General features: G+C 35.5%; 1 protein-coding gene across 2 annotated transcripts in view; it reads left to right on the plus strand.

Annotated features, from left to right (window-relative positions):
* Positions 1–11,622, plus strand: part of PPP4R3B (protein phosphatase 4 regulatory subunit 3B) — a 66,069-nt gene extending 54,447 nt beyond the window's left edge. For both annotated transcript variants that reach the window (XM_007465660.1, XM_007465659.1), the window contains one exon: positions 9,963–11,622. In XM_007465660.1, the coding sequence (XP_007465722.1) occupies positions 9,963–10,058 (96 nt within the window). In that variant the 3' untranslated portion in view covers positions 10,059–11,622. The remainder of the gene's footprint in view (positions 1–9,962) is intronic.
* The last annotated feature ends 289 nt before the right edge of the window (positions 11,623–11,911 follow it).

The following is an 11,911-nucleotide window of genomic DNA, read 5'->3' on the forward strand; positions in this document are numbered from 1 at the left end:
TCGCTTTTTTCGTCTGTAGAATTATTTCATGTTTCCTGAAGAAAATTTGGATAATAAAAATAATCTCAAGGAAGAAAAAAAGTTGCACACATTGTCATCAGAGAACATAACTGCTAACATTTGATTGATTTTTCTTTAGGTATATGGGTTTATCTGACACAATTACAGTCTCGGTATAAGCACAGTTTTGTATTCTGCTTTCATTAATTATGAGAATTTTTCTCTGTTATTAAAACATTATTGAGGACTGTAGAATTTCATTTGATTTAGCTGTATCATAGTATTTGTAAGCATCCCCTCCCCCCACCAATATTCTGGAGCGCATAAGTTGATTCTGATATTTCACTGACTACTGGCATTGTTGCATTTTAAGTTATTTTCTTGGATAGATGAGTAGAACAATGTTCTCACCCATATTGTCAAATTCCTCTCCAGAAAGGCTATACCAGTTAATGTTACCGTAAGCATTGTATGAGTATGCTTGGTTCACTGCAGCTTTGGCACTGTTATTATAATGATTTTTAATCTTTACCAGTTAGGTAGAGGAGACAGTATATATCTCGTTCCTAATTGTGTCATTTGTTACTAGTAAGGTTGAATTTGCTCTTCTGTTAATTGTTCATAGTGTTGCCTTTTTAAAAATTGGTTTATGTCTTTTTAATATGAGTGAGTCTTTGGTTAAGAATATTAACCTTTTCGTCATTCACATAGCAAATGTATTTCCCATTGGTTACTTTTTTCATGTAAACAAGTTTAAATTTTATATAAAACTTTCTTTCATTTACAATATCATTATATGTAATATGTCCTTTTCCCCAAAAAGGAGTGGCTTAAAATAAAAAGGCATAAATAAAGGACAACTGTTAGTATAAGGTTAGAAGGACAAGAGAAGGCCATAGTAGAAAACCTAAGTGAAGTGATGCTTCTTGTTTTGAACACAGAATATAAGTCTGAGTTTATTTATTTTACAAAAATGTAGAATCTTTCTTCAGTATTGTAGCAAGGTGGGCTCTTGACTAAAGATCACAGAAGTAGCATTTTCAATAGGATTCTCCTGTTTGTGAAACACAGTTTTTGTTACTGAACAAGAATTTTTAAATTTTCATTTTTTGATAGGACAATTTAGTATAATATTATGACACTATATTAAGAATACTTGCTGTGGAATTATATTGCTTGGGTTCAGATCTTGGCTGTGCCTCTTTCTCTGTGTTTTGACCTTAAGTAAATTATTTAGTCTCTCGGGGCCTTATTAGTTTTCTCATTTTAAACAGGGATAAAACAGCACCTCCTTTATAGGTTTGTTGTGAAGTTTTAATTATTTAATAAATGTAAAGAGTTTAGAACACTATTTGGCACATTCTCAATATACTAGCTTTTCTTTTTTTTTTTTTTAATCAAAGTAATATATGCACTTACTTTTAAAAGACAAATAGCATTAAAAGTATTAAAAAAAAAACAGTCCTCTTCTCCACAGCGAAAGCTTGGAACTCTTCTAACTCTTTCTTCTATTTCTAATTAATATGCTAATACTGCCATATTGTTTTACCACTCCGTACCAGATCCTCACCCTTATTACTCTCTGTATCACAATTTTTGGTTAAAACAATATTTGATAATTTTATAGCTATAATAACATAAATATTCTTTATTCATTAATTTTTTTCCTGCTTTTTTCTCTTTTTTTCCCTGCTTTTTTTCTATACTGTGTTTTTCTTTATAACTTTTTTCTTTTTATAGAGTAAATAACCTCTCAGGTTATTTTCCACATAGTCTCCCCCTTGGAGACATCTCTCTTAAAGTCTCCCATCTTGTCCCAGCCTAGATTGGTTCCTCTCCAGACTTGCTGCTCATGTTGTCTTAAGGCTGCCTCTGCCATCACACTAATACTTCCTTTTGCCTTGCTTCTTTTCTTACGTTGATTGTTTCCTGGATCTCAAGTCTCTGTTCTCTTTCTTGATTTTCCATCTCATTTTGTTGGAACATACCCTCTCTGTCCTGGAAAAAGAATTCCATGAGAGAGAAAGTTTGAGACCTTGCATGTATGAAGATGTCTTTATTGTATCCTCACACTTGATTGACAATTTAACTGAATGTAGAGCCAAATTAGAAATAATTTTCTTTCAAAAATTTGAAGTTATTGCTGCCAAGAAATCCAGAGACATTCTTATTCCTGATTGTGTGTGTGATTTTATTTGATTCTCCTTGGAAGCATTTGGGGTTTTATCTCTGTATTCTGAAATTTCAGGATGATATACTTTGGGCATTCTCAGCTAAACAGTCATGACCTTTAGTTTTGGGACATTTTATGCTCTTTCACTGTAGCTTATTGTTTGGATATTGGGCCTTATAATTTTCATAATTTTTCTCTCCTATTACTCATTTTTTTGTTCTATTTTCTGGGTTATTTCCCTGAGTTTTTAATTTACTGTCCTTACAGATAATTTTTTATTTATGAACAAGCAAAATCAAGTGCGAACACAAACACATATTTCACCTTTTTTTGCTGAATACATTTGTTCTACATCTTTTGGGGGAACAGATAGAAAAATAGCAATTGTTCTTGGAAAACAAATTAATTGCTCAGTCACTCAAGACTATCACAAGAATTTGATAACTAAGCAAGATAGGAGCTCACAGAGTAAAGCACTAGTTATATTGGCTCTCAACCTTTTTCAACAAACTGACCACATTTCTAAGTGAAGGCAAGTTCTTTATCACCAATGGCCCTTTAGCCATTTTCACCATCATTGCTTTTCAGGTGTCCAGCAAAGTGATTCAGAGGTAGATAGATTAGATAGATGGATTGATAGATAGATAGATTCTTTTTTTAGATCCTTTTCCATTATAGATTATTACAAGATGTTGAATATAGTTCCCTGTGCTATACAGTAGGTCCTTGTTGGTTATCTATTTTATATATAGTATTGTGTATATGTTAATCCCAAACTCCTAATTTATCTGTCCCCCCCCCCACCCTTTTCCCCTTTGGTAACCATAAGTTTCTTTTCTGTCTGTTAGTCTATTTCTGTTTTGTAAATAAGTTCATTTGTATCATTTTTTTTTAGATTCCACTTACAAGCAATATCATGATGTTTGTTTTTCTCTTTCTGACTTACTTCACTTAGTATGATAATCTCTAGGTCCATCCATGTTGCCTCAAATGGCATTATTTCATTCTTTTTTATGGCTGAGTATTACTCCATTGTGTATATTTATCACGTGTATATTTATCACGTGTTCTTTATCCAGTCATCTGTCGACAGACAGGTTGCTTCCATGTCCTGGCTGTTGTAAATAGTGCTGCAGTGACTCTTTGTGGTCATGACTCTTGTGGTACATGACTCTTTTTGAATTCTGTTTTTCTCAGGGTATATGCCCAGTAGTGGAATTGCTGGGTCATATGGTAGTTCTATTTTTAGTTTTTTAAGGAACATCCATACTGTTCTCCATAGTGGCTGCACCAATTTACATTCCCACCAATACTGTAGGACAGTTCCTTTTTCTCCACATCCTCTCCAGCATTTATTATAAAGTAGACTTTCTGATGTTGGCCATTCTGACCAGTGTCAGATATTACCTCATTGTAGTTTTGATTTGCATTTCTATAATAATTAGTGATGTTGAGCATTTTTTCATGTGCCTGTTGGCCTTCTGTATGTCTTCTTTGGAGAAATGTCTGTTTAGATCCTCTGCCCATTTTTTTTTTTTTTTTTTTTTTTTTTTTTTTGCTGTCCGCGGGCCTCTCACTGTTGTAGCCTCTCCCGTTGCAGAGCACAGGCTCCAGACGCCCAGGCTTTGCGGCCATGGCTCACAGGCCCAGCCGCTCCACGGCATGTGGGATCCTCCCAGACCGGGGCACGAACCCATGTCCCCTTCATCGGCAGGCGGACTCTCAACCACTGCGCCACCAGGGAAGCCCCTGCCCATTTTTTAATTGGGTTTGTTTCTTTGATGTTGAGTTGTTTGAACTGTTTATATATTTTGGATATTAACACCTTATTGGTCCTATCATTTGCAAATCTTTTTCCCATTCAATAAGTTGTCCTTTCATTTTTGCTTTGCAAAAGCTTTTAAGTTTAATTAGGTCCCATTTTTTTATTTTTGCCTTTATTTCCGTTGCTTTAGGAGACTGATCCAAAAAAATATTCTACAATTTATGTCAAAGATTGTTCTGCCTATGTTTTCCTCTAGGAGTTTTACAGTGTCTGGTTTACATTCAGATCTTTAATCCATTTCACGTTTATTTTTGTATATGGTGTTAGAGAATGTTCTAATTTCATTCTTTTACATGTAGCTGTCCAGTTTTCCCAGCACCACTTGTTGAAGAGACTGTCTTTCAATTGTATATTCTTGCCTCCTTTGTCATAGGTTAATTGATAATAAGTGCATGGGTTTATTTCTGGGCTTTGTATCTTGTTCCATTGATCTATATGTGTGTTTTTTGTGCCAGTACCATACTGTTTTGATGACTTAGCTTTGTAGTACAGTCTGAAGTCAAGGAGCCTGATTCCTCCAGCCCCATTCTTCTTTCTCAGGATTGCTTTGACTATTTGGGGTCTTTTGTGTTTCCATACAAATTTTTAAATTTTTTGTTCTAGTCCTGTTGGTAATTTGATAGGGAATGCATTGAATTTATAGTTTGCCTTGGGTGGTATGGTCATTTTAACATTGATTCTTTCATGGAAAGAACATGGTGTATCTTTCCATCGGTTTGTGTCGTCTTCAGTTTCTTTCATCAGCATCTTATAATTTTCGTCACCATCACTGTTGATTGCTACAATCGAATTGATTGGTTCTTAAAATTAAATAGATCAGGTAGGTGATAATTTGTTTTCCTTTGGGAGGCATCCTAAGGCTCTAATATATTTTTTAAAAATCACATTCTTTGAAATTTTTATAGTTTTCAAGGTCAGCAAAACAGTAGCTACTAATGAAATTTATTTATTATTTTTGGCTGCATTGGGTCTTTGTTGCTGCACGTGGTCTTTCTCTAGTTGTGGCGAGTAGGGGCTAGTCTTCTTTGCAGTGCACGGGCTTCTCATTGCAGTGGCTTCTCTTGTTGCAGAGCATGGGCTCTAGGTGCATGGGCTTCAGTAGTTGCAGCACATGGGCTTCAGTAGTTGCAGCACGTAGGCTCAGTAGTTGCGACTATCACCTTTACTGATGATTAAAAACTTTTAATTATGTTGAAGGAAAATCTGTGTATTTTTTTTTTCTTTTTTAATTTGGCTGTGGCACTCAGGATCTTTGTTGAGGCATGCAGGATCTTTTAGTTGCAGCATACGGAACCTTTAGTTGCAGCATGTAGGCTGCAGCAACCTGCATCCTGCAGCATGCAGGATCTGGTTCCCTGACCAAGGATCAAATCCAAGCCGCATGCATTGAGAGCATGGAGTCTTAACTGCTAGACCACCTGGGAAGTTTCATCTATGTATTCTTTATTTCATTGAGTAGAGCAGGGGTTCCCAACCCCCAGGCCTGTTAGGAACTAGGCCGCATAGCAGAAGGTGAGTGGCAGGCGAGCAAGCAAAGCTTCATCTGCCGCTCCCCATCGCTCACATTACAGCCTGAACCATCCCTCCCCACCGATCCAAACCATGGAAAAGTTGTCTTCCACAAAACCGGTCCCTAGTGCCAAAAAGTTTGGGGACCACTGGAGTCAAGGATAATTCTTGAATTCTGTCCCCTTAGATTTGTTAATATGATGAATTATGTTAAGTTTCCTAACTTAAAATTTGTTAATTTGTCAGTTTTAGTTCAGAAAGAGTCATTGTTTCTTCATAGGGTTTTGTTACTGTTACATCATTTGTTTTGATCCCTTCTTTCATACTAGAAATGTTTCTCAAGTGTCTGGTGATGCTTGGATTTTCTTTCATATTAAAAAGTAAGGTAGTTTGGGATTGACATGTGCACACTGCTATATTTAAAATGGATAACAAGGACCTACAGTATAGCACAGGGAACTCTGCTCAGTTATACATATGTATATGTATAACTGAATCACTTTGCTATACACCTGTTAATCAACATTGTTAGTCAACTATACTCCAATACAAAATAAAAATAAAAACTAAGAAAAAAAAGAAAGAAAGCGTTGAGGAGAAGTGCCTCAGTGAGGTGCTAATCTATTTATGCAGCAAAAATATAAAATAAATTCATCTGCCAGGCTCACAGCACCAAACTAAAAAAAAAAAAAAAAAAGAAAGGAAGACTTTTCAACAAGACTGCCAAGACAGTTCACTGAGGTAAAGAATCATCTTTTCAACATGGTGTTAGGACAACTTGGATATCTGCATTCAAAAGAATGAAGTTGGACCCTGCCCCTCACCACGTTACAGAACTTAAAGTAGACAAAAGATTTAAATATAAGAATTAAAAGGATAAAACACTTAGAAAAAACTACAGGCATAAATATGTCCTCAAATTAAGCAGTGATTTTTTTTTCTTTTTGTTTTTATTCACTGCAAGGCTTGCAGGATCTTAGTTCCCCAGGGATCGAGCCTGCACCCCCTGCAGTGGAAGCACAGAGCCCTAACCACTGGACCACCAGGGAATTCCCCTAGGCAGTGATTTCTTAGGTATAACACAGGAAGCACAAGTGTTACAAAAGAAAAAAATAGATAAATCAGACTTCATCAAAATTAAAAACTTCTTTGTTTCAAAGGACACTATCATACGGTGAAAAGGCAGTCCACAGAATGGGAGAAAATATATCTGATAAGGGACTGGTATCCAGAATATATAAAGAACTCTTCAGCACAACACAGCATCCTGGTTTTAAAATGGGCATTTAAAAAGATTTCTTCAAAGAAGATATACAAATGGGGCATATAAGCACATGACAAAATGGTCAGCATCATTAGTCAGGAAAATGCAAATAAGAACCACAGTGAGATTCTACTTCACACCCACTAAAATAGCTGTAATAAAACACATGGACAAAAGCGTGTGTTGATGAGAAACTGCAACTCATACATTGTTGATAGGAATGTATCAATAAAATGGTGCAAATGCATTAGAATACAGTCTGGCAGTTCCCCAAAAAGTTAAATTCCACTCCTAGATATATACTCAAGAGAACTGAAAATATATGTCCACACTAAAACTTGTACATGAATATTAATAGCATTATTCATAATAGCCAAAAAGTGGGAACAACCCAAATGTCTATCATCTGATGAGCAGATAAACAAAATATGATATATCCATAACGATGAATATTATTTTGCCATAAAAAGGAAAAGGAATGAAGTACTGACACATGCTACAACACAGATGAACCCGAAAACATTATGCTAAGTGAAATAAGCCCAACACAAAAGGCCACATATTGTATGCTTCTGTTAATAAGAACTGGTCCAAAATAAGCAAATCTTTAGAAACAAAGTAGATTTGTGATTTCCTGGAGCTGGGAAGGAGGGAGGAATGGGAAGTGACTAATGGGTAGAGGTGTGGGGGGGTGGTTGTTGATGAAAACAATCTGGAATTAGTGGTAACGGTCACACAACTTTGGGAATATACTAAAACCACTGAACTGTACACTGCACAGGGGTGAACTTTACGGTATGTGAATTATGTCTCAATTTTTAAAATAAGGCAGTTAAAAACAATGAGAAGGGCCTACTGATGTGGACTTCATATAAAACACTAGAGCAAATGCCCTGCTCTTTTTAGGGAGTGTTAGTGGTTTGGGGTTTTTTTCCCTGTGGAGCCACCTAGCTCTTACAGGCATAGCTAGTCTGCTACACCTGGTGAGTATAAGCTCACCTGCTGGTGTTCTCTGAGAGCCTGGATGGGAACGAAAGCTTAGAATGGAGGTGGGCGTGTCTCTGCTTGGCATGCAGAATTTACTGTTTCACCCTGGCACCTTTCCCCTGCCCTTTACTGTGCCTGAAGTCCTGAAGTGCAGAGCCTTTCTGTCGCTTTTCCTTTATGGTTGGTGGTGGTAGAGGAGCCGGAATCTCCCCGTGGGGGTAGGCGTGTGGTAGGGGGACGAATTGTAGAATTGAGGACTCAGCTGTCTGTTTCACTGACTCAACTGTTAATCATCTTCCCTGCTTTCCCCAGTATTTTGGTGCCTGTACTTCCTAGTCTTTTCTGCAATTAAGACAAATAAGTTTGCTTCTTATTTCTATATCCCCCTGCAAACCCTTCTTTCTTGACTTCATTCTCCATTAAAACTGAGTTATTTTGCCTCTGATTTCTTTTTCCAAAAATGTCTTGACAGCTTTCATCTGCTGTTTTCTCCTTTCCTTTTTTGTCTTTGTTGATATATTGTCAGAAACAAAAATTTTTGAAGAGAATATAATGCCTGGGAAAGCAATCTAAATGTCCAACAAGGAATTTACTTTGGCGGTGTATCCGTACCATGGAATACTAGAGTTTAAAAGAATGAAATAGAACTTTGTGTACTAACATTGAAAGCTGATATTTGTTTAAAAGCAATACATTTACAGTTAAAAGTCTGGAACCTATCAAATTCTTCACAGTGTGTACCTGTGGATTTATAGTTCCTTCCAATATTTCATATTTTGTATTTTTATTCTTTGTATGGTAAACATGATTTTTTAAATGTATAATATGCGTTTGTTTATGGTATATATATGTATAGATAATAGAGGTAAAATTGAAAACTAAATTGTTGTAACCGAGTGTCAGATAGAATATTTATTGATCTTATGCGAAAAATTATTTTAAATGTTAACCATTTGGAACTGAAATGTTTGTACATTATGATATATAGGATTAAAAGTAAAACTTTCCTTAATTTGCTGTGTGCATATCAGACTGGTGCCTTTTTATGCTGCAATCATGTCTTCTACTTCCTTTCGTCCAACTTGTTTGGCTTAGAAACCAAATAACAAATAATAATAACAGTAATAGTAGCTAATAGCAATTACTGAACAGTAACTACATACCAAGCACTGTGCCAAGTGCTTTACGTTTTGTTTTAAATTCAGCCACACTGCTTCTTGCTTATCCAACTTACAATTTGTGTGTTAAGCTGAGAAAGAAGCAGAAAGATTCTCACTTAACTATAAGTTTTATTTGATTCACAGACTTTCTGATAACTGTTTCTAGCTGCTCAGAGCCCTTTGCTGATTAATATTAGTGTTTCAGTTATATTCTCGTAAAGTGTTAATGCCAGATGCCTGGATTCTTCAGGTATGAAGCTACTTAGGTTTGAAATATGACTCATTTCAATTGTACTTGCTTATCCCCTAGAGGTCTTAAGGGTTTGAACTAGATGCAGTGTTTACAGTAGCTCTCTTAACCTGTAAGGTATGTGTACAGATTTCATGGAATTGGTTCAAATTAATGCAGACCTGAGGACATATTAATTGTCTGGGTAAAGTGTCCAGAGCTTTAAAAGGATTTGCAAAGGGGTCCATTACTTATAAAAGGCCAAACACCTGAAATATCTGATCCTTTTCTTCTGGGTAGAGAGAGATAGCCCTAAATTTTTGTCATTAGTTTTTAGGAACCATTTCATGTGTTTACACATGTGTTTACATTATGATATATACACACAGACACACACACACACACACACTAAAAGGCGCCTTTTTGTCACTGGCTGGCTATCATCTCATGTAAGGTTAGAGAAATGAACTAGTTCATCTCCAAGGTCCTTCTAGCTCCAAATGTCATAATTCTTTGTGAGTCCTACTGTTTGGAGATATTTTTCCACAGTGAAATTTTGCTGAGTTGAATTATGAGGTATCATTAAAAATCCCATAAAAAAGTTGAGGGTAACTAAGAATACCACCAGTTGTACTTAATACTAACTGTTCATAATTTCAAGCAGTTCCTTTATCAAATTCAAATATATCTGTTTCAGATATATGTGGTTAGTTTAGAAAAATGATTTCTAATACCTTTAAAAGTGACTACATTTGTACTAATTAGCTTTTTTTTTTTAAGTTACACTTGTTAATTTTTTTTTTATTCTTCAATAGGGAAGTTTGGTTGGTTTAGTGGATTATCCAGATGATGAAGAGGAAGATGAAGAAGAAGAAACATCTCCCAGGAAGAGACCTCGTCTTGGCTCATAAAATATTTACTGGGGACCCTCAACATGTGGTTGTACAAAGATGCTGCAACTGTTCAGTGAGCTGAAAATCTGAATCAGAAAGCTTTCTCACTTGAACTTATAAATATTACAAGGAATAGCAAAAGACACTCAGTATATCAGTTAGGAGAGTTTAGCTCTGTAAAAAAAAAAAAACAGGCTTCCCAGGAACTTGATCACTTGCTAGTAATTAAGGGGTTTGCCTTTCAGGCTGTCAAAAAAAAAAGTTAGTAACCAGAACCTGGGAGATAGCTTCTCAGCAAGGGAACTCTCAGGTTTTGGGACGGTTTAGGGGAGGGACAAAGTTGATAAAATAATATTAATGCAGGGTTGCTCTAGGAGGGTTTCTGATTTAGAAACAGTTATAAAACTTCAGTTGCAAACCCAATAACATTACTTGTATAATGGTGCTGGCCATGTTGTTCTTTTAATCAGTTGCCTCTTTTTAAAAGAAATTTTTATGGAAAACAAGTTCAACTATCATAAAAAATGAAGTTAAGCTGTTGGGACCATTTCTTTGAAGATATAACAGAAATTCAGCCTTACTGGTAGGTAGAGGGAAATACACCCTGTATTACAGCACATGTTGAGTTTTCTACACCAGGAACTTTCTGTGTATATTTAGATGAAAACAAACAAGCTGGATTCAAAATGGGCAGTTTTGTTAATATAACTTTAAAATCAGCACTTTTAGAGATAACAGATACCAAGAATCAGTATGGTAGTATTCCAAAATGATTTTCTCTAGAAATGGGAGTGGACTGAACAGAATGTTTTCAACTGCCTACCAGTACAATCTTTTGTGGAAGATACTTTGAAGTCACTTTCTGCTTTGTTAATAAAGTTGTCTCTCTCCAGAGCTGCAGGCAAGTTTTAAAGTGTAATTTATAAAGACTAACATACAAAGAATAGTGCTGAATTAAGTGGCATTTACAGGCCATTTTGATCCAAGAAGTTACTTCAGCGTCAGAGTATGCAGCACATGAAGCTTTTCCAAGAACTAACAAGGGTGTAATATGAAAGCTGCTTTTTTTTTTAAAGAATAAAAGCACATTCCATGTACGTAAATGAATTTAAAATAATAAACTGAGGCAAACAGTTAAGAGGTTTTATTTTTAGAACAGCAAGTTAACTGTAAATATTTTAATGTTAGTTTGCTCATCTATGATCTGAGATGCTGAAGTGAGAAAAACATCCCCCAAACTACAATTTAATGCATTGGGAAGAAAAAAACCAAAAAATTAAAAATAGTAATTCCAGCTACAGCCTTCAGATCACCCTTGTAATGTGTTACGGGTCCATTTTTCCTGGAATAGCTTAAACTGAAGCAGTTACCCCTGTTTTGGAGATTTTGTAGTTAATTTTAATTTTGGCTATTGTTTGGAAGATGGGCTGTCTGTGTAGATACAAAGTATAGTTTTTCCATAAAACAGATGTTTATTTTGTATTAAAAATACCACTGTACTTGTTTTACACCATTTGTATACATGTGGTGATATTAATGCTGACCTGTAAAATTCAGGAATTAAAATGTGACCCTGTAATTCTATGTTTGTTGCTTTTGTTTGGTTTGTTGTAAATATAAGTAAACTCCATTTTGAGATGTGTCCATTTTACAATATCTTTTTAAAGCCAGTAAGTTATCCATAGATATTTATTATAGACCACTGTGTCATACACCAATCTGAATGAAAGAATTCTAATAAACAAGGGTCAATTGCACATAGAAGGGATGCCTTGGACACATAAAGTCCCAGCACCAAAGCATCACAGCATTGGGCTGTTATCACCTCTTTGATTAAAGGTACATATATTGAAAAAGACCTTCCACCTCAT

This window comes from Lipotes vexillifer, unplaced genomic scaffold (genome assembly GCF_000442215.2).
Source record: "Lipotes vexillifer unplaced genomic scaffold, Lipotes_vexillifer_v1.1 scaffold77, whole genome shotgun sequence".
Classification (NCBI taxonomy): domain Eukaryota; kingdom Metazoa; phylum Chordata; class Mammalia; order Artiodactyla; family Lipotidae; genus Lipotes; species Lipotes vexillifer.